At 49.6% G+C, this 27,936-nt stretch overlaps 2 protein-coding genes across 5 annotated transcripts in view; both read right to left on the bottom strand.

Moving 5' to 3' along the window:
* The window catches only part of CAPZB (capping actin protein of muscle Z-line subunit beta), a 105,741-nt gene extending 98,935 nt beyond the window's left edge, over positions 1-6,806 (bottom strand). The window contains exon 1 of one of the 4 annotated variants that reach the window (XM_054691342.1): positions 6,709-6,806. In XM_054691342.1, coding sequence (XP_054547317.1) covers positions 6,709-6,711 — 3 coding nt within the window. In that variant the 5' untranslated portion in view covers positions 6,712-6,806. Of the gene's footprint in view, positions 1-5,649; positions 5,792-6,708 lie in introns of those variants that run through there. The other 3 variants (XM_037498982.2, XM_054691341.1, XM_037498980.2) reach the window with 3 other exon arrangements.
* UBR4 (ubiquitin protein ligase E3 component n-recognin 4) overlaps positions 1-27,936 on the bottom strand; it is a 336,932-nt gene that overhangs the window by 285,958 nt on the left and 23,038 nt on the right. The gene's annotated exons all lie outside the window — the stretch shown is intronic.

The raw sequence follows: 27,936 nt of genomic DNA on the forward strand, positions 1-27,936 counted from the left end.
CTCTTGGGGTCTCAAGAGAGCAGGGGACACCCTGCCTTCCCAGCTGGCTGCAAAGGTAAGTGAAACGCCATCTATCAACCCTCCGCGGGAATAATCACATGACGGCCCGACTGCTGGCCCCGCTGCATGTTACAAAGTGCCTGACAAGGTCCACACTTTTCACATGTCAACTCACTTCGGTCTCCCAATGATCCCTCCCGGCAGGTGGTTGGTAACACCAGGGCTCCTGCCTTAGAAGAAACCAGCCAGGAAATGTATCACTTGACAGCTGTAGACAGAGGCTCCTGTTCACAGGTTCCCAGAGAAGTTAAAAAAGGGGGGGGGTAGGAACAGGAGGCGGCAGGGTCAAGGCTTGGGCAGCAGCCCCCATCTGCTCATTCTAGGGACTTCTGCCACTGATGCCTGAATTCATCAGAATCCCAGGTTTATCTGTTTCCACCTGCCCCCTCCATGTAACCTTAAGACTCCCTTCTAACAGGTCCACTGCGGGCTCAGCGAGAGGCCCCGTGAATAACCTGATGGAAAAAACACCGGAGGCAGCTGTGCCTGGTGTCCAGCGAGCTCAGGCCTCAGTTTCCTCGTCTGCGTAATGAGGGTAACATGAGAACTGGCCTCGCAGGATGGCCTGGGGTATGAAAAGGAGCTCCTGCTATTGTCACAGCCGCCCTGCCCGCTCACGTGTACCCTCAGCAGACTGGCGGTCCTGGCTGTCTGTCTGCCCAAGGCCCAATGCTGTGCAGGCTGAGTGGCGCCTGGAGCTCAGTGCCACTTGCAGATACCAAACGGCTGGATGGGTGTTGGAGGGACTAACCACAAGGAAATCCCTGCTCGGCGTTCAAAGGATATCAAGGCTTTGCAGATACTACTATCTAGGATTTAAACTACCAGAAATAGCTGTCAGGTCAGTGACAACCCATCCCACCAGGAGGTGTAAAGTGCAGTGCTCTGGGGACAGAGCGGGCCTCTCTTCCCCAGAGAGGGTCAATCACATCTCGCCCTGCCCTCCCACCTTTATCTTTCCCAGCCCCCCCCCCCCCCCGTCCTTTCCACGCCAATAGCTGCACTGCAGTCGGGGCCACCAGAATCTCAGAGCTGAAGCCTGGGAAAGCCTCCCTCCCCTCTCTTCCATCTCCTGAATGCGCTGCGCACACCACAGACAGATGACTCTTCCTACAACACCGCTACTCTGCCAGCCTCCTCAAATTTCTACCTGCCCTGTCAAAAATGTATCTGGCTCCAGGCTGTCCCAGGTCAAATGCAAACTCCTTAGCTTAGCCACTCAGGCGCTCCACACCTCACACGGGACTCACTCTTCCCACGCCAGGCTTGGTCCCTGAACTCACAAGACCAACCCTATGCCTGACCTTGCTTTAGTTCAGGCCCCTACCTGGAATGGCCTGTCCTTGATGGCACCCCCCAACCTCTCTGCCTGGGCAAGGCTTCCCCTTGCTATCTTATTAACTGGGTGGTCTGCAGCCAAGCAGGGTGGGCAGACAGGGCCCTCGTCAGTCATTTCCATTACTACTTCTGGCTGCATGTACCTTTCTGGACTCATCTTGCCTCCCTTCTGGATGAAAGGACAGGGATCATGGCTTCTGTGGTATGCAGAATCAGACACATAATAATCACAGTTACCACCTACTGTGTACCAAGCACTGATTAAATACGTTACAAATTTCCTTCTCCCAGAATGCCTATAACACCAGCCAAGCGCCCCTAAGGTCACCTACTAGTGGCAGAGACAGGACTCCAACCCAGAACTGCCCAACTCCAAAGCCAAGTTCTGCGGAGCAGGTGGCAAACAAAAAAAAACCTCCGCTCTCACAACCCTTTCACACAGTGTTTATGAAGCACCTACTAAGCACCAGGCAGCCAGTACAAGGTACAGGGCAATTAACAGGAATCAAACAGACAAGGCCCCTTCTCCCTCAGAGCTCACAGGCTCTGACCCCACTCCTGCCCTTCCTCCTCTAAGCCTGGGAGAGTGCAAGGACCCCCAGTTCACACAGGGCTCCACCAGGCACGGAGGCCTTTGGACCCGAGAAGCAGCATCAGGTATTATGTGGCGCCCAACGCTCCAAGAGCCTTTAGGAACCTTGTCTTTCCCTGGGCATGGAGAGCCTAAGGCTCTATAAGGAAAGTTCTTTATTCAAGGCACTGCCCAAAGGCAAGCAGACTTCCAGCAAGCCTTCAGCAAGCAGTATGAGCAATGAAGTCTCAACGACAGATTACAGACTCACCACCTTACCCACTGCACCTCTCCTGTGACAGGGTGATAGTAAGGTAGTTAGTATTTACACAATTAGGAAGTGCTGTTCAAAACATTCGCACATACTGTCTCACTTAATCCTCACAAGAGCCTGATGAGGAGGCACTGTTACTATCCCAAGGAAGTCGGGCTCCCAAGCCCTAACATACTCTGCGCAGACTCCCTTCGAAGGCGGAACCTCCCTGTTCGGGCTGTAAAGAGGAGGGTTCAGCAGGCTAACGCACCTAGCAAGGTACATGGCTGGTGCCCTATTAATGTTAAGTCTGAACCCCCTTACTGAAAGGTTACTCTGTAAAAGCCTAGGTTGAAAATGCCACTGTTCTATCTGGTTCAAGCGTGGGTTATTCTGCAACTACATCCTCTGAGCTGTCACCCCCTCTCACGGGTGGGATGCACTACAAGGAGAAGCAGGACGAGGGTCCATACTCTGGGGTCCTGCTGCTCCCTGACAGTGAGTATCCGGCACAGGGGTCAGGTGGACCGGGGTCTGAGGACCACACTATCGCTCACGCCCTTTGGGTTCCTGGAAGTTGAACAGGGAAATGGGACAAAACCCAAGGGACGCTTCCCCATCACAGCAGCTCCTGTCAGGGGTGGCCCCCCAGGCTAGGGCAGGATTCCCACCGCACCGCCAGGTTTCATTCCTGGGGGAGCGAGCTTGTGCACTACAGGGCAACAGACTGTGCGTGCACGCAGTTCCCTCCACAGCGACGGCAGAGACAAGGGCAGCACACTCCGCAGCTCTAGGGGGGATGCCTGGCACAAGCCCCAACTTTCTCTTGTCTCCTGCCACAGCTCACGCCAATATGTCTGCAGTTACATTAGGCATGGCTTTTCCTCCTCAAACTTTAGGGAAAGTGGTATGTCGTGCCCTCCCCCAAACACCATAAGGTGGAGGGCATGGACCCTGCTCTGTCTTGCTCATCCTTGCAACCTCGGCACACAAAGCAGCAGAGGGCACTAAACACACACAGGGCACTGCTTCCCGTCTGCCTGATGGCAGCAGTTCATAGCCCGGGTAGCAGGAGTCTCAATGGTCCATGCACCTGCCCTGCCTCAGTTCCCTGTGCTGTCAGTCATCTGTCCTCTTCCCTCCCCCATGGGATGTAAAAGAAGCATAAGACCTTTGAGTAATAATTAGATATATCTGCTTTCAGGGCTTCCCCGGTGGCACAGTGAGTTGAGCGCAGCGCTGTGAAGCTGCCCGCAGCCTCTGCAGCATGGGTTGCAGTCCCGGCCAGCCAGGGAGATATCCACATGGCGTGGCAGACCTCTCCTGTCTCACCTGCTGCTCCCCTCAGCAGTGTATTTCGGTCCATCTGCCTGTTCTGCTCCCCACTATGTCTCTGGTGAATCCTCTCACCCTCCCATGCCTCTGGCCTGTACCCCAGTTCTTGTATAAAAATAAATAAATCTTTTTAAAAAATAGATATATCTGCTTTCAAAGTTCTGGCTTATCGCCTTCACCAGAGCTTTCCACCAGAGAAGACAGCTGGACCGGAACGAAGGAAAAGCTGTATACATACCTAGGGTCTGAGCTGAGCTACCTACCTCGTCCACCCCAGGAGGCCAGTCAAGACACACTATGTCAACTACACAGTTTCACCTTGTAACAATATGACAACTTCCATCAGTCCCAGCAGGGCAAAACCATCTGTGAGCTGGGGAGGAGCCTGGAGGGGGTGATGGGGAGGTGCCCGGGGAGGCTCAGGGGAGGGTGATAGGGAGGCTGATAGGGAGGCTCTGGGTCCCTTCGCTGTCACATGGACACCATCTAGAACCAGATTCCAGCTCCAAGTTGAAGGCAATCTGTTAGAAGGCAGCATTTACACATAGGGCAGGACTGTTACCTGCTATGGGAATGCAAATAAATTCCATTCGCCTATGCATTTTTTAACTAATGCCAACAAAAATCCTGGATTTTACTCCAAATTCAAAAGCATTTAAGATTCTCAAGTCACTATTCTTTCCACGATAACAGTTTCTCTACCATCACACACATTGCAAACAATAACCACAGGGTTCTCGACTCATCTACACTACCCACACCACCACCTTTCCAACTGTTCTACACTGACTTACCAGAGTCTTCAAGTGGGAAGCAAATTTAATAATAAGTGCTCAGAAATTATATGTAAGCTTAGGAGAGACTAAGAACAAGGTATTGAGAAAACGAGGATGATACTCAAGCAGCTAAGTTCATGGGCATAGACGCCCCGGAAAGAGAGTCCTGCAAGCCACTTCCCCTCAGTGTCAGGTGCAGTTCCAGGCCCAGGGTACAGATATGGAAGCTAAGTCAAAGCCCAGCCCTCCAAGAGCTCACCTGCAGGCCCTACTCCCTGTGAAACAAGGTCCCCATCAAAGGACCCTGCACAGAAGTGACAGACAATAAACGCTACTCCTCCCTTGCCATCTCCAGGTACCCCATTATAATGTTTGTAAAGTAGTGCCATTTACATCTTCCAACATGTAAGCAGTCCGAGACAAAGTTTAGAGTCTTTTGGATGTGCTTCCACTAACTGAGCAGTACCCAGAGCCTCGGCTGCTTCACCTGTAAAATGGGAGCAACCACCTCTAAAGGGCTCTGTGTGGATTAAATGAACCCGCACAGGTGAAGCACACAGCACAGTGCCTGCAGAAGCGCTGCCCCTTCCCTTTTACCCCTTCCACAGTCCTTTAAAAAAAAAAAAAAAAAGACCCAAGTACAGGACCCCGGGGAAGCCCTGTGCCATCATGCCCTCCTTCTTCCCATCACATCTGGAGAATCAGGCACCCAGAGCAAGAAGCCCCTCCTACCCCGCTCCCATCCTCCCCTGCTTTTGCCCTGAGAGGTATTTATAAAACTTCAGTCCACTTTTGAAGTCCAAACTACCCAGCAGTCGTTCTTCTCCACCCAGGCCTGGGGCAGAGCCACACCCCTGCAGCCAGTTTCCCTGCTGTGATGCTATGGAGAAGTCCAGTAACTTGAATACAGCATGAGCCACTTTTTAAAATCAATATACAGGAAGGCATCAAGAAAAAAAACCTAACCAATCTGAATTAGTCACCCCAGTTCAGCAGGGACATCCTTGCACTGAACAGGGAACCGAGATCATCACAACCCTTCAGGGCCCAAAGTCCAAGCAACCATCTGCCTGCCTGGGCGGAGGAGCAGGTGGGCCCCTGTCAGTCCACTCTGCTCGGCCCCTAAGAGGTAGATGCCCCCGGCCCTTCCACCCTGCGCGCTGGGCCTGCAATCCGGGGTGTTTCAAAGGGAGGAAAGCTCACGTAGTGCGGGGCCTCGGTGAAACCTCGGGCCAGTGGAGGCCCGGAGCCGCGCCTTCATCACCAAAACAAACACACGCACGGAGGAGCTCGCTCTCTCCCTCGGCCAGGCTCACCTGATCAGGGGCACCGCCATAATCAGCAGTTCCAACCCTCACGAGCTGACAGTTCAGGGGGAACGGGAGACTGCGCCTGGTGGGGTGCATCGTGTCCAGGCCGTAAGTTGCACTCGGGGCCTGCAGGTCCCCCCAAAGGGCGGAGGCCGCACAAGGGCGATTGTGCGTTCATCCCAGTCGTGGTTCATCCCATCCCCGGCCCCACCCTGCTCCGTCCCCTCCGCCTCCGCCTGCCACCCCGCAGACGCCCGCAAGCGCCGCACCCGGGGCCCGCACACGGGCGCCCGCCTCCCCCCGCCGCTCCCGGCGCTTCCAGGAGGGGCGCCCGCACGGGGACCACACGGCCCGGGAAGCGCCGCCCGGACCTGGCAGCGCCGCTCAGGCTGGCCCCGGCGAACGGGTCGGGGGCAGGGATGGGGGAGGCCCAGGCCCGGGACAGACGGACCGACGAAGGCGAAGGCCGCGCCAGGAGCGGTGAGAAGTGCAGGGAAGGGGGTCCTGGGGTGCAGGGGGTCACGGCAGGGGATGCCCAGGCTAGAAGCAAGGAGGGAAGCCCGGGCTGGGGCCCCGGGGACGGCGGAGACAAACCTAGAGGGGCCGCCGGGGGAGGGCGGGGGGCGCGCGGGGCAGGACGGCGCCGCGCCGGCCGTGGGGAGGGGAGCCCGGCTCGGGCCGGGACGGGAACCCGGCCCAGCCCGCCGCGGAGACGGGGCCGCGCCGGGCCACGGGAGGGCGACGGGGCCCGCGCCCGGCTCTCGGGAGCGGGTGCCTGGTGTGGACGCGGGTCTCCGGGCTGGGTGTGGGGGGCACTGGCCGGCCCGAAGGCGGGCACGGGGAGCGGCGCGCCCGGCGCCAGGGTGCGGGCCGGGGACGGGCAGGGTCGCCGCCAGCCGAGCCCGCGGCCCCGACCCTCCCGGGCGCGCGGCGGGCGTCCGCCCGGGTCCGAGCCCAGCCCCTCCCCCACCCCGGGAGCCCCACCCTCCCCGGCGGGGGGCGGCGGGGGCGGGGGCGCGCTCCGGGGGGCGCCCCGCGGCCGGGGAGGGCGGCGGCGGCCTTTACCATGGCGGCGGCGGCGCGGTCCGGCTCCCGGCGTCTGTGGCTCTCCCCCCGCAGCAGGGCCGGCGCTTCCACTTCCCCGGGTGCCCAGGAGTGAACATCCGGGTCAGCGCCCCCCCGCCGGCCGCCGCCACCTTCCTTCCCCGCCCCGCCGGCCGGGCCCGCCCCCGCGCCGCCCGCCCGCGGCCAATGAGCGCGCGGGGCCGCGGCGATCGCCAAGTATGGAGCGCGGCGCGGGGGGCGGGGAGCGGGGCGGGGAGCGGGGCGGGGAGCGGGGCGGGCCGCGCGCGGGCGGGCGGGCCCGGGCCGGGGTCCGGCTCGGGGCTCGGACTCCGGGGCGGCCGGGGGCGGCCGGGGTCTCGGGGCGGCAGCACCCCCACCTCCGGCTGGGGGGCGCGAGGAGGGCGGGGCGGGCGGGGCGGGGCGGGGCGGGCGGGGGAGCGCCCGCGGCCTGTGAGGCGGGATGCGGAAGGCGCCGGCGCCGGGAGGCCCGCCCGGGCATGCCCCGCCCCGCCCCGCCCCCTCCCGCGGCGGACCCGGAACTGGCGCGGCCGCCCGGCCCGCGAGCCCGCCGGGCGCCCCCACCTGAGCGGGCGCCCCCACCTGAGCGGGCGCCGGCGGCGCGTGCACGTGGAGCAGGTGGCCCCCCTGAGCCCGACCCCTGAAAGGAGGGCCTCGGGCTCCCCCGCTCTTCGAGCCCCTGCTAGGACCAGGCTTTGTTTAGGCGCCGAAGGCGTGAGCTAGGCAGAAAGATGCCCTCGTGGCTACCTGCTGCAGGTAGAGCTGTGAGGACGACACAGGTAGAGGCTTGAAAACTGGGGTCAATAAATGATGCTGTGTTTCCCGGTGAGCGACGGAGGGCCCGCCCATTTGCCCCTTGGGGCTGCCGCACTCCACAGAGTGACTCAGAAATTTTTTTTTTTTCCATTTCATTCACCCGGTAGTCGTTGAGCTTGGGCTAGAAGGCTGGAGACCCGGAACACTATTCCTGCTAATATACCACCTTCCCTTCCTAGTGGGCCCCTCTTTTGTGGGAATCACATCAGAGATGGTAACCTGTGAGGCGCGGCATCAATGGCAGGAGGGGTCACCACAAGCCAGGCCAGGTCCCCAGCCCTGCCCTCCCGGAGTCTGTCGTCGAGTAAAAGCTGCCGCCGGCGTAAAAAGTGATTCAGGTAAGTCCGGACAGCAAGAATGATTCACACCTGTGTTACAGGAATTTAGAGACGGGAGTGGCGCTTCGGTGTCCTTGCACTTCTAAGTGTAGAAAGCGCACCTACTGTGTGCCAAGCGCTGTTGGAGACTCTAAGAGCAGGGATCCAGACAGCCCAGGCCGAACCCTTGGAGGGCAGGTGGACTGCTACTAAGTGCAGTGCTGGGAGGTGGTTATGTTAGGGGGAAAAGGATGTCCTAAAGCTAATTCCATACAGGTTTTGTGGACGCCACCCCCACCCCAGACCAAAGCCAAAGACACTGGGAACTCCAAATCCCATCACCACCAAAGGGAAAGTGGCTGGGACCTGAGGGTGGGGTTAAGCAGCCAGGTGAGTATAAAGACAGACATGTGGGCTTTGGAAGGGGTCCCCCATTTTGGCTCTTCTCCAGCTCGCAGCGACAGGCCAGCTCTGAGAGTGCCTTTGGGTTTCCAGGTGAGCAGATCGGGTAGGACGCATTAAAGACTTTATTTCCCTATTTTCTCCCTGAGTTGTACATTTTCCTTATTTCCTTTTACCTTGTAAATAAACCTTTTATTAACCTTTTGTGTGTGCCTGTCGTGGAGTATTCATAAGTCCCTTTTAAGCATGCGGGTGAGGACCCACAGCCAGGAACCCGTTCAGTATCAGGGCTGTCCTACAACAGTTAGAGGCAGAGGAAATCAGAGGGAGGACATCCGCAGACAGGTTAACAAAAATGGGCTGGAATTTGGAGGGTGGCCAGGAATGGACTTACTTAGTGACTTTTGATCAGAAGGGACCACAACGACCGGCGAGGGTACAGACCCTATGGGGACAATCTGTTGTGTGTTCTGGAGACCTAGACTGAGCAAGGTGGGGTGATTGGAGAGTTGGGCGTGGAAGAGCTGCAGAGCAGTGATGAAATGGTTTGAGCTTTCCAGGGATCAGGAGGCTGCTGTGTTCTGAATGAACTGTAGGGGGACTAGGGCCATTGGAAAGATATTTCTGTACTGAAGGCGTTTTTATTTATTTATTCATTTATTTATTTCCTCTGTGATGGACACTGTTAAGCTCTTTACAAATGGTGTTTCATGTCATGCTCATAACTCAGTGTCACACTGCAGAGGTGTAGTGTAGCTGGCTTCCACCAGCAGCAGCAAGGGGGTGGCAAGGAGAAATCCTATATGGGTATATTTGCTGATGGGCTGGTGGTGGACTTAGGAAGGAGACAAGGATGATGCTAAGATTTTAGTCTGATCAACACTAGAAGGATTTCCTGTTGGTTGATTTTGGAACATTGCTGAAGTGGGATTTTTTTTGGTTTGTTTTTGGGGGCTTTTTAGGGGGCTGGAGGTGGTAAGAGTCAGTTTGGGATAAGTTCTGTTGGAGATGCCAGAGAAGTCGTCAGATACAAAGTCTGGAATTGGAGGAGGAAGTTAACACTAGTGATAAATATGTGAGAACTGTCTGCTACAAAGTTATATTTAAAGGAACTTGAAAGCACAAGTAACTCAAGGAGCCAATGTAGAGAGAAGAGGTCAATCAGATAAAGAGGAACCAGCAAGGAGACTGAGGAGTCTAAACCTCTGATGGCTTCCCTTCCTTTTCTGAGATTTCAGTTGTAGGACCCCTTTTCTGGATCTGGGTGCTCAGAGGTCTGATCTGGGTCACTAAGGATCCTCAGCATGTAGAACATAACAGGTGCTAGGTGAAGATCTCACTGAAAGGAGTGAAAAGGAAAACAGTATCAACCTCATAGGACTATTGTGGGACTAAGCAAACCCAGAAGAAAAAAGTAATGGCTTTTTCTAATTGAGTCTTACTACTATTTCTAAGCTCTTGTATTATCATTTCCTCTTCATAGTCCTTTGAACTGGGAACTTCTTGGATTCCAGCTTATAGAAGAGGAAGTTGAGGCTTTGATGAAATGACTCTTCTAAGGTCACAGATATTTAGTGGATGAATCCGTTCTCACTTTGAGTTCCTGTGTAGGAAAGTGCTTTGTATATGGCCAGAGAGGATGCTACTATATCCCAGCACATAGTATGGCAGCTTATACGTAGTAAGTGCCTATAACTGTTTGAAGCACAGTGGGAGGGCAGCCACAAGTTAAATAATATCACCTCAGGAAAAAAGCAAATTTGAGCACCTCGGAGAAATGGCTTTCCACTATACTCTGAATTTTTGTGCCCAGAAGCTGCCCAGAAATGTGGTTTCTATCGTTCCTTCTTCAGTTAAGCCCCCCAGCTAGTACTGTAGGGTTAGTAAATGCACAATTATCCCAGGAGGCTGGGGCTTGCTTAGCTCCTAAATCACCTCTGATTTAACAGGCCTGAGCCTGCTTCCTGAGTTGGGGATCTCCAGGGATTACTAACGGTGGTGTTAGATGTTTTACTGTGTCTTTGGAGATACAAGAGAACCCTAGAATTAGCCAGCGTTTAATCCTTTGCTACACTGAATTTAACAGACAAGGGGTTTCCATCTCCCCATCTTTCAGCTCTGCTGTCACTGCTAGGGTATCTCGGGGTGTACACACACCTCTCTTTTGTACAACGTAGCCCTTTCTCATTCTCAGACATTTCGTTTGAGTGGACCAGCTCCAGAGAAGAGGGCCCCGATGGGCTGAACTCAAAGTAGGACCTTAGCATAGTCTTTGGTTTGGGGATGGGCCCTTGACCTTGACAGTGCTTTCTGCAGAACACCAATCCGGATAAACTCTGCATGATGGGGGTGAGCCATCAAGTGAGTTTGGGAAGTCCTGTAAACTATTCCCTCTTAGGGGTTCGACTTCTCGGGAACCTTACTCCTCAATTATCCCGTCTCTCCCAAAATTGTTCAACTGCTCCCCCTAAACTGGATGATTGCTGTGGCTTTAAACATGCTGAAATGTCTCACATCTGAGGTGGTTTGTTTTTTTTTTAATAAAAGCCCACACCACTCCCACACTCCCTCCAGCCTTCCGCCCACCTCCTGCCTTGTGCAGCTCTGGCGTTGCCTTTCCTCTCTCCATTTCCTGACTTCCCATTCTGTCCATCACTCCTCTCCTGAAATGACCCCAGGGTAACCCATACCTTCATGTCAAAGAAGACACCATTGGCCACTTCCTTCCTCTTGAAGCACCTCTTCCGTTGGCGTGTGTGACATCACATGATGCCAAGCCTTCATCCCACCTCTGTTACTACTTCTTGGGGTCCTTTGCAGATTCCATCTCTTCTACACCATTCAGTGATGGGGGTCCTCAAAGCTCCTTTGAGGCCTCGCCTCTCCCTTTGTGCTTGCTCCTTAGCTGATCTCATCCCTGTTCATGGTTTCAGTTTCCAGCAGGCCTCACCATGAGCCCACCCCGGAGCTAGCGGGGAGAGGGACCTGGTCACGGGGGTGGGGGAGTCAGCCTACTGTTACCAAGAGGAGGAGAAAGGGACATTGACAAGTAGAAACAGAAACAGATGGTCACTCCAGGCTTACATTCTGGGTAAGCTCATGTAAATGAGTGAAAAGGCTCCTGTTGGGTCTCAGAAATTTCTCATGATTGGAACCCTAAGCAGGACTGTATACAGACAGTGGGGGGGGGGGGAATGCTGATTTCCTTTGAAGACAGAACACTGTGTGGTTTGTAGAGGAGGCAGCCCCGGCTAGACAGCTTAGATCAACTTTTCCCACCCCTCAGCATCTTGAAAGAACATGTAGCGAGAAGGGGGGAGGCAGACAGGCCACTAGCAAACCACTTCTTTCTATTACATCCCCAAGTCTTCAGTGCCAAGAGGATACTTTAGTCTGAGGTTAGACACCATCATCTCAGGGCTTTTGTTTTTGTTTTTCTAATAAGTACCTGGAAGAACTCACAGCTGCCTTCTGCTGGACCAGAAGTATTTGTATCCTGACCATCTGCAGCATCTTGTTCAGAATTCTAGAAAGGCCTCTCACATGCAGCCCAGCTGTTGTAGTTTTTATATGCATATTTGGAAGAATTTGTGTTTAGTTTATGAAGCTGGCCAGCCAGCCGCCCACCAGGTTTGGGACAGCCTTTACAATGTGTCTAAGGCTGATCCTTCAAACTTCGCAGAATCAGCACCTCCTCCTCCTCCAGGCAGTATGCTCTGATAAACTCTTCCAAAGCTGAGTGTGAGGCCTCCTGCTCTGTGTTCCCATGGAAACCCTGTACTTAGTGCACATTATTGAAACACCTATTCACATGTAATTTGCCTCTGCTGCTCTGGGCAGGGACTATGAGTCCTGTCATTAGCAATTAGTACAGAGCCCAGGCCACCATAGTCTGTGAATGAAACCTGTCAAGTGGGAGCCTGAGAAACTCCAAGTGAAGCCATCCTCAGCTCCTCCTAAGATCTCATCCCTCACTCCAATGAGACATTGCAATGTTCTAAGTGAAGCTAAACCAGATGCAGAACTGACATAGGAGCTGAAAAAGTGGCAGCAATTAGAAAACAGTCTAGTGCAAAACTGGAATAAAAGATCAGAGCAATGGAGCAATTGGAAATGTTTAAAAATGCCACTCACAATCACACCAAAGAGAACATGAAATATTTAAGGATACATTTAATAAAAGATGTGCAAATCCTGTATATTCTGAAAACTAGAAAATACCGCTAAGAGAAATGAAAGTTCTAAGGAAATAGATGTACCCTAATCAAGGATTGGAAAACTATTAAGATATTCATTCTCCTCCAAATGATCTATACATTCAAGGCAATCCAAATCACAATCCCAGGAAATTTTTTTTTCTTTTTTGTGGAAATGTAACAAGTTGATCTTTTAGTATATGGAGAGGGTAGGAGTGGAGAGCAAAGTGGGACAGGGCCCAGTGGACTGTGGTAGAGGATTATTGGTGGGCATGGTGTGGTAACATACATCTAAAGAGGTGCAAACCTCTACCTCTAAATCACAGTGTTGTAAACCAATGTCACCTCAATAAAAACAATACAATTAAACAATAAAATAAAATGTATATAAAATGCAAATAGCCTAGAATACCAAAAAAGGAAGAAAAAATTCTATACAACCTGATTTCAAGACTTACTATAAAGCTTCAGAAATACATTGGCATTAACATAAGGGTAGATACAGATCAATGAAACAGTATAGTCAAGAAATAGACCCAAATGTATATAATCAAATGATTTTGAACAAAGATGCCAATGTAATTCAAGGGAAGAATGGTGTTTTCAACAAATGGTGCTGGAACACCCAAAGATTCATTTAGAAAAAAATGAATCCTGACCCTTACCTCAAGCCATATATCAACATTCCCTCAAACTGGAACATAGACTTAAATATGAAAACTAAAACATGGGCCTCCCAGTGGCGCAAGGGGTTAAAGCACCGCACTAGGAAGCAATCCACAGCCTCTGCAGCACCCGGCAGGCCAGGGAGAAACCCACATCGCGCTGCATACCTCTCCTGACTCGTCCTCCGCTCCCCTCAGCAGTGTACTTCAGTGAATCTGCCTGTTCTGTTCCCCACTCTGTCTCTGGTGAGTCCTCTCACCCCCCTGCACCTCTGGCCTGTACCCCAGCTCTTTTATGCATAAATAAATCTTAAAAAAAAAAACTAAAACATAAAACTTCTAGAAGAAAACATGAGAGAAAATTTCACAACAGTAAGAAGGCAAAGATTTCTTAGGACATAAAAAGCACTAGCTAAGAACTTTTGTCTGTGCAATGTGAAATTCTCTCCTATGAGGAAAAACTGATAAATTGAGTAAAATAAATTTTACTTTTCCAAAGGCACCATTTAAGAAAAGGATTCCAGGGCCACATAAAGCATTAAGTTCTCATAGGACTTTAAAATGTTTTGAGGGCCTCCCTGGTGGCGCAGCGGTTGAGCGCTGGGTTGCGAAGCTGCCCGCGGCCTCTGCGGCGCTGGTTCGATCCCCGGCTGCTCCCCGGCCACCGGAGGAGGGTCCCACATGGCGCGCAGACCTCTCCTGCCGCCCGCTGCTCCCCTCAGCAGTGTACTTCGGTCCTTCTGCCTGCTCTGCTCCCCGCTCTGGCTCTGGTGAATTCTCTCACCCTCCCGCGCTTCTGACTGTACCCAGTGCATGTATAAACAAAACAAACAAACAAATAAATAAATAAATAAAACATGCCTCTATTAAAAAAAAAAAATGGAAAGCCTCACCTTTAAAAAATAAAATAAAATAAAATAAAATGTTTTGAAAGGAAATGGTATTCTCTCAACTACATAAATTTCAATTATTTTAAGTAAACACAATCAGATTTTTTTTTGTTCAAGTGAACCAATGAGCTCACAGCACAAGAGGACTTCTGTTAATCTTATTCCCTAGATTCAGGCTAAACCGAGAGGCCCCTTCACCTAAGACATCAATGTCATTGTACTTGGGCTCCAGATTTGGGCCAAAATAAAGGAAGCAGAGGTCAAAGGCAGAGGAGTGATGGCAAATATCTGCTCTACCAGATAAAGCACCTGAGAGTGGAGAGAAATCATGACCAAGTCTGAAGGCAAGCAGATGGGGAACAAAATGCAAAAGGGAAAAGGGGAGATCATGCCGGGGCAGGGTGATTCTGCACGGAGCCCCAAAGCCCCACAGTGATGGGGTGCGTTTCTAATATTCACAGGTGCTGCCTGCTTGACAGCTTAAAACTGCCACATGGGATTAGACATAACTTCAGCTAAAATCCTGTAGGGTCTGGCCTAAGCTCTCACTGTCCGATACCATCACCTGGTACCGGTGCGGTTCTGCTGGCCTTTCTCTTGATCCATTGGTTCTCTACTGCCCACACTCTGTGATTGCTGCAGGTAAGTAGCACTGTCAGGCACCATTCTCCTATTTCCCCTCCCTGGACAGGTCTGTATTTCCCAGTCTCCCTTGAGTTAGGCTGTGATCATATGAATGAGTTTGACCGATGGAATGTAGGAGGAGGTGACATGTGCTTCCTCAAGGGATGCCCACAAAATACCACTGCCCTATTGTCTCTCTCTCTCTCTCTCTCTCCCTTCCTCTCTGCCTCCTTCCCTCCTGGCTGGGTCCAACAGAGGACTCCAAGATGGGCGAAGCCAGTTTCACCTTCCATGAGAGTCTACTAAAAACATCCAGTCCGACTATGTCTTCTTAGGGAGAAAATAACCTTAGTAAGCCACTAACCATTGAGGATCGTTTGTTTCAGCAGTTAGTCTGACCTCACTGCTACAGGTCTGAAGAGCCCCTCTTGATAGCTTGCTATACAGGAGCTGTTTAGGGTGGTTGATTTGAGCAGAATCTCCATAACGTATAAAGGCTCCACAGATAGTTCAAGGCAGAGTGAGTCGGTCAGGCTGGACAAAGATCACATACTACTTAGATGATGAACTGGGATTAGAATGGACACCAGTCTGATCCCAAACCCTATGCTTTTTTCACTTCACATTACCCTAAACAAAGAGGTATTTAGATGTTTTGAGTGATGATCGTCATGATCATAGGCTCTGGAGTTCTGTGTAATTTTCTCTCTGGTACATTTATGCTATCTGTGATTTACTGTAGAACTTCTACCACTTCCACAAACCAGTGAGGTTGAATATAATGACACCCTGTAATCCTCATTTTTATATCAACATCATCCCCAAGTGCTCAAAGAGTGTAGTTAAAATGATTATCATTTTCTCCAGCCTCCAACCTAAATGTTTACTAGTCTGGTAAAGGATTTTTGGGGCCAGGCCTTAAATGTGTATTTCTCCCTTCTCCAACCATTTCTCCATATCTCAGCCATGCCAGATATAAATTAGACGCCACACCACTCCTAGCTGAATGTTGTGTCTTCTTTCTCCCTGCCATGTTGAAAAGTGACTGAACCACTATATCCTAACCTCCTTATCTGTAAAAATGGGAATGTGGTACCAATCAAATACAATTGTTGTGAGATTTAAATAAGAATAAACTGATGGTATCTAATATGCCATTTCTTTTCATGGACGGTCCCCCTTCCTGGCCCCAACAATCTTCATTCTTGTTGTCAAATCTCAAATGATTCCTGGTATTTTATAAATGCAACTCCCAGTTTTTTATGTTGTCCATCGGTTTTATACCTGGTTATGTCAGCCTTGTAAATCTTTGACCTTAAACTTCAAATAGGCAGAAAACCTGTGGTGGTTGATTATGTATCAGTCCCAATATCTTACATCTTACTCCTTCATAATCTTCCAAGCACGATAAATCATTGAGCACTTCCTATCTTGTGAGCTTTATATGTAGGACCCCTGGAATAAGACACCCATGAGGACGATCAGAGAAGTGATTGTAAGAGGAGTAGCAGTGTATTATCACCAAAAATTACATTTTAGGGCCTCCCCGTTGGCGCAGCAGTTGAGCGTTGGGTTGCGGAGCTGCCCGCAGCCTCTGCAGCGCCGGTTCGATCCCCGACCACCAGAGGAGGGTCCCACATGGCGCGCAGACCTCTCCTGCTGCCCGCTGCTCCACTCAGCAGTGTGCTTCGGTCCATCTGCCTGTTCTGCTCCCTGCTCTGGCTCTGGTGAATTCTCTCACCCTCCCACGCTTCTGACTGTACCCAGTGCTTGTATAAATAAATAAATATTTTTTTTTAAAAAGAAATTACATTTTAAACATCTGACTACAAAAGTACATGCTCATTGTAGAAAAATAGATAAAAGCAAGCTCCCCCAAAAAAAAATGCCCAGGAAATCATCACTGTTTGGTTTTTTGGACCTACCCTAATCTTTTTTCTATTGCACATCTATATGTGTTTTACAAAAATGAAATCATACTGTGTACATATTTTTGCAACTTGCTTTTTTCCTGCCTATGAATATGTTGCCTGTTATGAAGATTCTCCTGTGGCATTTTTTGTTAGCAGCTTGGTATCCATTTATAGAGAGATAATTTTTTGAAGGCAACCCACTAATGTACCGTGAAGCTACTTTCAATTTTTCACCATTATTAGCCGTGAACATCTCTGGTTGTATTCCTCTGCTCACATCTCTCGTTTTCTTAGAACCCACAAGTAGAATTTTGGGTCACAGGAAAAGCCATTTGTCAAGACTTTCCCCACCCAAATAGGCCAAATTTCCTATTAGAAGAATTATGCCAATTCACAATCCCACCAGCAAGTGTATAAGAATGCTATAACAAAGGCTGTGGGCCAAGACGATGATTATGAAAAAAAAAATAATAATAATCAAGATGTGTTTGCTGAAGGCTAACCCCACGCCAGCTGTGTTTATTTGGTGGCCCCCATAGCCATCTTCCTTGGAACAAACACTGAAGTTTCTTTACAGTCATTTATTTAGTACCTCTCTCAATGCCCTGAAATTCTGACCCAAGGTTTATCTGAAGGAAAGGAGATTTCTGGTAAATACGGTTTCTACTTGGAAACCCAGCCCGAGCACTTGCAGGGTGGACCAGTTCTGTGGCTTCGACTGCTGGGACTCAATTAAAAAGGCTGTGGCCAATCTGGAGCTGAGAATATAAGTGCTTATGAGAAAGGAAAGAGCCAGTTTGGGGTGAAAAAGTCATGTTCTGAGGTACAAAGGAAAAGCCAACAACAACCCAAGGGTTTCATTTGACCTGCTCTGATAATATCACTATGGTGATGGTCTCCATAAACAGTTGCAAAATAGCAAGATGAAAAGGAACCAGCAAGTTCCACCCAGGCGATCTGGAGTTATTTTAGGGATCAAGGCAATGTCATCTGGGGTAAATATGGAATGCAAAAATCTGTTCTTTTAATAAGCATCCCCATCTTTTGTGAGACCGAACAAAGGGCTGGCAAATCAGTCATTTGTGCTGAAAGATCACTGACCCAGCGTCTTCGTCTTCGGGGCTGAGGAGGAAGTGCAGCCAAAAGAATGGAAATCGTGGTTAATAACAGATGCTGGATGATTCTCACACCCTTGGCCTCTGAGTCTCTGCTGAGCCTGTTGTGGAGTCCAGGGGTGGAACAAGGGTGATGTCCTGGGGAGGGGTTGGCCTGGTTCAGAGGCTGGGATCTGGACCCCAGAGAACTGGGCTTGGTTGTCTGCCCCTGACCTTGATTCCTGGGCCAGAGGGGGTGGAGGGAAGCATCTTCAAGGCCACAATCTGTCTCTAGGGCATCACCATCTGCCACTCCTATCCTCATGCTATTCTCTTTGAACCCCTGACTCACTGAGCCCCAGCTCCAAAAGCAGAACTAGCTATTTTTTGCAGCAAGAAAAAAAAGTAAGGCAATACACTTGCTGAACTCCTTCCTGACCCTGAAACTCTTACTCTTTGCGCTTAACTCCTTGCTCTTCCTTATTCGCTTTGCTTCCTTCTCTTCCAGGCCGCTGATCTGCAAGCTCTCAAACGAAAACCCTCAAGGGAAAGGCTGTTCTGTAGCCACAGAGACTGGAATATTGCCTGGCACACACAGAAGGTTCTCCATAAGAGTCAGCTGCTGGGAACTGACTCCAAAATCAGTCAGTTCTTACCCTAAAGTGGGCGTTTCTCCAGCAGGTCTGAGACAAGCACTATCTGCTCATTCACTCATTCAACAGATATTATTGAGCACTTACTAGGAACCCGAACTTCTGCTACTAACTGGAGCTACAGGCATGAACAAGATCCCAGAATCCTACCCATGAGCTTACATCCTGCAGCCCCTAAGACCTGAGTGTGAATATAACGAGCATCTTCTCACACTGCCTTCTCACATTGCACATAAAATCACACTCACTCCCTTTCTCTGTTTAATTTTTCTTCCCAACACTCATCATCACAGTGCATATTATAAATTTATTTGGTTTTGGTTTATCTGTCAGTCTTCCCACACAAAAACATATCCTCTTTGAGGATAATTTGTCTATGGTGGTCACTGCCAAGTTTCCAGCACCCTACTAACACACAATAGGTGCTCAACAAATATAGGCCAGATCCATTTGTTCAATGAACTTTGCGATCCTCCAGAATTTTCTAGCAGAAATGTTCTGGGAATGAACTGAGACCTTCAGAGGATCATAACAAGTTACAACTGTGTAGGACTTGACAGTTTACAAAGCAGTGAGGGACTCTGGGGTGAGCATGGGCCTTCACTCCAGAGCCCTGCTTTCTCCTTGAATTTAGGGACTCTGGGGACTATTGTAACATGGGTGTGACTCACCCAACCTGGGACTTTGAACAGCCGAGGCACCCCATGCCTCGGCTTCTCATTTCTGTGTGGACATTTTTTTTTTTAAGATTTATTTATTTATGCATACAAGATCTGGGGTATAGGCCAGAGGTGTGTGGGGGGTGAGAGGATTCACCAGAGACAAAGTGGGGAGCAGAACATGCAGATTGACTGAAGTACACTGCTGAGGGGAGCAACGGGCAAGTCAGGAGAGGTCTGCTGCGCCATGTAGGTAGCTCCCTGGCCGGCCGGGGATCGAACTCGTGCTGCAGTGGCTGCGGATAGCTTCATGGGTTTGTGTCTTAACCCCTTGTGCCACCAGGGAGGCCCCCGTGTGGACATTTTTACTGTACCATTAACTGATGAGGAAAACAGAGCTCACAGAGGTGTAATAGTTTGCTCAGGGTAGCTCATGTGAGACTTGAACCCCTGGCAGGGGGCAGAGTTCCAAATTCAGTGCCGTATCTATTGCCCTGCAGCTGCCAGCTCTGGCAGGAAGCACATCTTATAAGTGCCTCCTAATTTTCCCTCCACCCTCACTTTGACCATCACCAGCTTTAGTGGGTCACACACACCCCCTTCCCAGTAGGAAGAGCAGATCCCTGGGGGTGGTATAGCTGGTTAGTAGGTGGAGGGACTCTCTCTCCCCTAGACCTTGTGCAGCTTCCCTGGGTGCCTCCCCCACTTCCCTAATGCCTGAGGGGCTCTCCATGTTGCCCCCCTCCCCACACACACACCCTTGAGCATCCAAACTGATAGAGATTCTGGTCCAATTAGGTGGGGTGAGCCAGGAGACTTACTTTTTTTTTTTTTTTTTTTTTAAGAAATGCAGTCTTTTTTTTTTTTTTTTTTAGATTTATTTTTGATTTATTTATTTATACAAGCACTGGGTACAGTCAGAAGCGCGAGAGGGTGAGAGAATTCACCAGAGCCAGAGAGGGGAGCAGAGCAGGCAGAAGGACCGAAGTACACCGCTGAGGGGAGCAGTGGGCGGCAGGAGAGGTCTGCGCGCCATGTGGGACCCTCCTCCGGTGGCTGGGGAGCAGCCGGGGATCGAACCGGCGCCGCGGAGGCTTCGGGCAGCTTCGCAACCCAGCGCTCAACCGCTGCGCCACCAGGGAGGCCCCAGGAGACTTACTAACAAACAATTAGGAATTCTCTCAATCAGGAGTTCTCAGAGCTACAAAGACTACCAGTCATTTAACTTCCTAAAAGCAATGAGAATTTTAGAATTATGATAGTGTTGTCATTTGTTGAGCATCTTCTCAGCCCTAGGCGGATGGGAGGCAACTTACAAATGTCCATTCTTGCAGAGGAAAGGCAGAGGTTATTCCTGTCTTACAGATGAAACAGTTGAAGCCCAGGGACATGATTTCATCAGATCGTCTACTTCACCTACTAACCATATAGGTACTTGTGGAAAAGGACTAGGATTTAAACCCAAGTCTGTATGCCTGCAAAGCTCATGCTCCTTCTATCACTCAAAAATAAGGGAGGGGGAGACCTGTGCACTAGGTTACCTGGAAGAAAATTGGAAACATCCTAAAAGATACAAAAATAGGGTGATTGTTGTATGAATGATAGTGAGTGCAGCCAGTAGGACATTTGGCAATTTTTTAAAATGATGCAAAGAATGTGACACAGAAGGGCCTCCCTGGTGGCACAAGGGGTTAAGTCTCAGCACTATGAAGCTATTGGCAGCCATTGCAGCATGAGTTTGATCCCTGGCCAGGGAGCTGACTCACATGGCGCAGCAGACCTCTCCTGTCTCACCTGTTGCTCCCCTCAGCAGTGTACTTCAGTCAGTCTGCCTGTTCTGTTCCCCACCCTGTCTCTGGTGAATCCTCTCACCCCCCGCACCTCTGGCCTGTACCCCAGTTCTTGTATGCATAAATAAATAAATCTTTAAAAAAATAAAAATAAAAAAATGACACAGAAAAGTGCCTATGATAAAAGAAAAATGTAGACTATAAAATGTATGTCCATGAAGATTGCAATTTATAGCTATGCATGTAAAGTATAAACACACACGTGTAGAAGACTGAAAGGAAATGGATAAATACTATCCTAAGGGTGTGGTGGGAAGTAAAGGGATTCTTTCTTCCTCTAGTTACAAATCTTTCTGCAACGTCAAATTACCTTGCAATTTACAAATTTAAAAATATTCTGTGACTCTCTTCTCAGAAATCCTGTCGCTTTGCACACAAACCAGCATGCATTATCTTCAGTTGCTAACAAGATAGATGACTTTCCTTTATTTAGCTGCTCGTCCAATCCTGGGCACCTGCCCACTTCCAAGTCCTTCCTGCACAAGCAAGTCTGGCCATTATTCTCACTCCAGTGTCTTTCTGCTAATGCCATGTCTCCATGGACAGCTCCCCTGTCCAATATGGCCACAGCCACGTGCACCTATTTAAATGTAAATTAATTTAAATAAATAATTCAGCCCCTCCTTGAGTCTCACTCACATGCAATTAGCAGCTACTGAGTGGACAGCACAGCTATGGACTATTTCTGTGACAGTGGAAAGTTCTGCTAGCACCAATCTAGCATCTAGAGTGAACTTAAACTCTAGAGAAAGGATATGCCAGATACTTGTTATCAATGGACTGGCTGAACAATTATCTTTCCACCATTTACTCTCTCATCCCCTTGATACTCTCCAGAGGGGTCAAGGGTCAGGGAGGTGTGGCTTTAGCAGACAGACAGGAAGTGGGTAGGAATAGTACCCAGGTGGTGCCTCCCCACTAAAAAGTTGGGTCCTGAAACTATAGCTATTTTAAAGTGCTTTGCAGAGAAAAGATTGATCAGGCAGGGTGAGAGAGTTGGTAAGCTCAATTATTGTTATGAATGTTATCAACAGAAGTGATTTATAGATGTCTAAGATGAGTCAAGCTCTGTGTTGAGAGAGAGAGAGAGAGAGAGAGAACAGAAAAAGCAGATTTATTGAAATGCGCTGCTAAGAGAAGCAGCGGGCTAGTCGGGAGAGGACACTCGCTGCACAGGTAAGATTTACCCCATTGTAGATTGATGGAATAAAGACAATAAGACTCAAAGAAATAACTTTGCCCAGCTTTATAAGCCAGAATCCTTATCTTCAGACACCAGAAATCATGTTCTTTCTATTCTACCAACATGTCTCCTGGGGAACTCCAAATCTCAAAGAAGGATTCTGATGGGCCCTTCTTGGGTAACAAACCTCTTCCGGGATGAATGTTCTGGAAGGAAAGCTTGGTGCACGATTGGGACATGGACAAGGACATGCATCTCCTTGAGGGCAGGGAAAGGCAATTGCCAAACAGAAGGATGGAGCCACTGAAACAATTGCCAGCAGTGTCCCCCCAATGGTCCTCCCCACAAGCTGACCCCTTTAGTTTTCAAGTGATCTCAGAACAGTAACAACAACCCCATGTTTTGCAGGGTGCCCCAGTGCTGGACCCCAGCTTTTCCATGCATTGTAGTTGACCCTCACTCTTGCTCGCATTCTACAATAAGTTTGGTAGAAATAGCAGCTCTTATTTCCTGGACCCTCAGTCTTGACCTTGCTAGGTTTTCTGTGATCTGTTTCCCACAGCTGGCCCACCCCTTGTTTTCTGCTCCAGACTATCTCAAGTCATCCACTTATTAAACATCAAATCCTTTGCCCTGAAGCCTATACTCTCTCTTTGGGAGTTAAATGAATAAGACATTCACACACAGGATTCTTCATTAGATTGGGCGCCAAGGGTCCAATTCTAAATCAGAACTTAGTCTACGCAGTCCAGCTTGGGGACTGGACGTTGACCAAGGCTGGACCGGATGCCCTCCAGAGAGCCCTGGGGAGCTGAGGGGTCTGCTTTTCAATGGTCAGGGGAGAAGAAGGAATGTTCCCGGCCATGGCTTCTCCTTGGATCAAATCCAGCCTGCACCAGAGTCACTTGGGGCCCAAATTGTCTAAGTAAACACTGATTCCTTGACGCACTTCCAAAATCAGGAACACAGCAACTGTTTGGTTTGAACAGGCTGTGCTCTGTAAACCACTGCCTAAATATCACCAGGGGCCCGTGTAAATATTTTAGCTACAGATTGGAAGAACACAACTTTTTTTTGGAAATCCCATCACTCCCTTGCAAGACTTAGAATGAATTATGTGCTGTCTCTGTTGTTAGACTTGAAATGAATTATGTGTTATTTTTATTTATTGGGAGGTCCAACTCTCTAATTTGATTATGAGCTTCTTAGATGTATCTCTGCTGGGACTATTAGGCTTGAGGAATGTCCAATAAATAGCATGCCACTTTTTCCTGCCTGAGTTTGGAATAAAAGGAAGACACAGGAATCAAGAGATAGAGATAAAAGCAACATTTTATTACCAACAAAACTGACTGTGAGAAGCTGGCATTAGGACATGATTAAGGGGACTTCCTTACCCTAGAATTAGTCAGACTAAGCCCTGGACTGGGGTGGGCCTGGGCCTCGAGGATGGAGTCTGGCCACGGAGGATTTGAGGCATGGAGGGACAGGAGGAAGTGTTCACCGCCAGACAGAAGGAGGGAGGGAGACACTGAGCTGAGCATGCCCAATTCCTTCTCCCAAACCCCTCATATCATATCTTTATTCCTCATGCTAGGGGAAATGATAAGGGGGATCAAGAGCAGCTGAGATGTTACTTTTTTAAAGAAAAAAAAGATTGATTTTTCTATGCATACAAGAACAGGTCAGAGGTACAGGGGGTGAGAGGATTCACCAGAGACAGAATAGGGAACAGAACATGCAGAAGGACTGAAATACACTGCTGAGGGGAGCAGTGGGCGAGTCAGGAGAGGTCTGCTGTGCCATGTGGGTCAGCTCCCTGGCTGAGGATCAAACTTGTGCTGCAGTGGCTGCGGGCAACTTCATGGTGGTGGCATTTAACCCCTTGTGCCACCAGGGAGGCCTCATGAGATGTTACTTTAATGACCCTCCTGCCCCATGGAGACAGGAAGCCAGAGGAAGGGAGACCCCTGAGGCAAAGTAAGGGCCTGGTCAACGACCTCAGACACAGTCTCTTAGCAAAGAAGACAACCGCTGGAATCCGAAAGCAGAACCGAATTTCAAAGAGAAAGTTTACTTGCGGACACACCACATCGGTAACACTTGGGCCACGTTTTAAGGAGAAAAAACAGGACCCGAGAGTATTGTTCCCATTGCCCCACTAACGTCGTCTGGAGAGAAGGCTCCAGCACCCCCTTCTTGACATTGGGAGATAAGGCCTGGGTAGCTGACCCAGCAGAGCCTCAAGTGGAGATCAGCATCATGGATTTCCAACCAGCACCCAAGACCTCTCTCGTTAGGTGGCAGGACGAGATTCTCAGGGGCCATTCTCTCTGTTTCTTCCCATTCTCTACCCTGGAAGGACAGGCAAAGGCTGATCTTTTAACATATAACATCCCCAGGATCTACAAGAACCCATTAATGCTGGCAAGAGAAATAGGTCCCCCCCTCCTTTTTATTTTTTTAAAAGATTTATTTATGTATGCATACAAGAGCTGGGGCACAGGCCAGAGGTGTGGGGGGTAAGAGGATTCACCAGAGACAGAGTGGGGAACAGAACAGGCAGACTGAATGAAATACACTGCTGAGGGGAGCAGTGGGGGAGACGGGAGAGGGCCGCTGTGCCATGTGAGTTGCTCCCTGGCAGACCAGGGATCGAACTCATGCTGCAGAGTCTGAAGACCGCTTCATAGTGCTGTGCCCAACCCCCTGCACCACCAGTGAGGCCCAGAAATACGTCCCTTTGACCTCAGTCTCAGGGGTTGTGATTAGAAGGTGTCAGAGACCCTGGCTGGGTGGGGGCGGAGAAGGGAGGAACAAAAGGGTAGAAAATGAAAGAGAGGCAAAATGGGCAGGAGGTACCCATGCAGAGAGTGCAAATTCTGTTTTCTTGCAGCACAGCGTAGATGATACAGTGTGGACCAGGCAGCTCAGCCCCGCCTTCAGGGTGGCATCTCGGGCAGAGCACCTGGCTGTCCTGCTTGTGGTTCCCACTTGTAAAATACGGGATTAGATTGCAACAGAGACAGTCAACCACTGTTCAATTTAATGACATTTTACAAGGCAAATGAACAAACGAAACCGGTAACATCAGAGCATCTCGGTTAGAGGTGAGGACAGGGGCCTGGCCTTTCCCCAAGTCATTCTTTTCTAAATTTAACAAACATTTATGTTGCATTTACTTTATGCTCAGTTCTTTTCTAAGTGCCTTACAGGGGAGAATGTATTTATTGTTCATTTAAATCTTCCTTATTAGTCCTAAGACATAAGCATTGTTATGATCCACAATTTACATTAGGAAATTGAGGCCCAGAGAGGTTGAGTACCTTGCCAAAGTTCACTCAGCTAGTAAGTCACAGAGCCAAAACTCAACCCTAGACAATCCAGCTCCAGGATCCATATCCCTGTCTTCTCAGAGGCCGTGGCTCTAGGATAGGCTTGAAGCCACCAGGCTAGGTGACCCCTAAAATCTTTTTCCAGTCTGCAAATCTCTAATCCTAGCGTAACAGTCTGCTTTGTTACTAGTAGACTTCCTCAAGGCAGAATTCTATTGTTCAGACCCCAGAATCCTTGTCCCGGGCAGGATGGTATCAGGAGCCAGGGCATATCTTCAGACCTCGGAGGAGTCTCAGGCATCCTCACCCACACCCCAGGCCACTTCGGCTGAAGCACACTGACTTTCACTGCCCTATAACCCCAGGGGGAGCACATTTTCCTGACCTCAATTCAGGTTTCACAGTTAAATTGTACACATAATAAATTACTGCAGTATAAGAAATTTATTCGATCTTTATCCAGTCCCCCAGCACAGAACTCCTAAAAATTTCATCATTTCCTAAGTGACAATAGCAACTGTTACCTGAGTTGACTGAGCTATACCAGCCAAGCAAAGAATCCAAAGAGCAGAGGTAGATACTCCCCGTTTACAGCAAGTGGTCATTTAAGTCAGAGGCCCAGCCTGCCCTTCGAGTGCGGAGGCTGGGTGGGCTTTTGGGATGGAGCCCTTAACCAGTGGGGTCTGTGCTGACTCAGGACATCCAGTCAGTGTCTATGAGAATTGGGGAGTGGCTTGGTGTGGAAAAACCCACAGCATTGGTGTCAGCAGTGTTGGTGTGAGTAGTGAGGAAGAAAAACTTTGTTTTCCTTTTACATATGCTCATGAGGAAAAACATGGGAGAAGTGTTGGTAGTGAGATTAGCCCAGAACCCTTACATGATGTAAATTATAGAGGCAGAAAGTGAGGCAGCGGGGGAGGCTGGGGGGAGGTGGGAGGGGCAGGGGGCAGGACTCATGTTCAGTGGTAGACTTGCTGTTCTGTTTGGGTCAGAAAACGTTCTGGAACTGGGAAAGTGGTGATTTCACACAGCAGCTTGGATATACTTAATGCCACTGAATTGTACACTAAAGAAATGGTTAAAACGGCGACATTTTATGTTATACAACTTTTAAAATATTTTTTAAAAGATTGTCCTGGGAAATGCACCATCTACTGACAGTATTTTACTCAGGGAAGAGATTCGTTGTAGCACAATCTCAGCTCTGGCTGTACTGCCTTTTATTCTCCCATCACAGCCTGAAGGTTGAGATTGCAGAGTTTACAGGCAGACACTCCTGGCCCTGCAGTTGGTAGCTATGAAACCAGAACATATTGCTTAAAAATATAAAGGTATCAACTATATTTATTGATTTATTGAGCATTTTCATTGATGGCAGGTACTGCACTCAATAATATACATTTCCTGTTTCATTTCATGCTCGTGATCACCACCTATGCCACAGTCTACTATTGCTCCTGCATTCCAGGGAAGGCACATGAAGCACAGAGAGGCAAAGCAACCTGGCCAAAGTCACACAGCAAGTGGGGGGAATCAGGAACCAGGTTCAGAGAGGGCCAATCTCTCCATGAGGCACAACGTGTGGGGCTCTTGATACTTTTAGGTGCCTACAAAGTTGTTTTAATGTTTGTTTATTTAAAATTTTAAAAATGAATACAATGGTAATAGTGAATATATAATACCAAATTCAGTATGGATTAGGTTTGTCTTCATTCCACGGAGTCCCCAAATACAATGTTTAATATTATTCATGGAAGAAAGGCTGATCGAGGCAAGAGTGTGTAGGGGCCATGCAACCAGGACCTCTAAGTTCAGATCCTCAACGCCATCATGGCTTACCAACTCTCCTAACCCCAGTAAACCCACTTTAAGACTATGGGGTCTCCGTCAACGCACTCTTTTTGTGCCTCAGTCTCCCTCTCTGTATAATGGGAATGAAAAAATGGCTGGACTCATGTCTGACGTGCGGATGCCCTGAACGTGCAGCCAACATTCAATAACACCTTAGCAACATGCCTGATGCTCAGAAAGGCCTCCACAATGATTAGCTCCATCTGACCTCATTCCCGCATGCAGCAGCAGGGTCTGGAGCGTCCAGACCCCAGAGGGGCTGTCTCTGCAAGGGCCAGCTGGCTGACAGCCTCGGTGTAGCAACACCTCATCAGGCATGTTGGAATTCCACCGCATCTTCACAGCAGCCTCTAGAGAGAGTCTGATGTGTTCTTCAACCAACCAGGGGAGATCCATGCTTATAAAAGCTTCCAGGCCTCAGCGATAATTTCCCCCTTCCCACACCCCTCCCCAACCCCCTGGGCCCTTTTCCATCTTAGCTCAGTTTCTGCAGGAAGCAGGACAAAAAGGACTCCGCTTTAAGCAAGTGTAGAAGAAAGAGCGCAGACTTGAATTCACAGGAACTAGCTTTGCAGACCAACCCTGTCAAAACTGGGACAAGTCATTCAACCTCTCTGAGTTTCAGAGCCCTCAGCTGGATAACAGGAAGACATAGTTGAATTAGGAATAATACCTGAGACTGTTACTACTGCGGTGTCATAGTAGAAGCATAAGGGTTAGAGGTCAGTTCTTCCATTCAAGTCATGTCTTTTACCCGCTGAC

Source organism: Talpa occidentalis, unplaced genomic scaffold (genome assembly GCF_014898055.3).
Source record: "Talpa occidentalis isolate TD23 unplaced genomic scaffold, MPIMG_talOcc4v2.1 talOcc4.9, whole genome shotgun sequence".
Classification (NCBI taxonomy): Eukaryota; Metazoa; Chordata; class Mammalia; order Eulipotyphla; family Talpidae; genus Talpa; species Talpa occidentalis.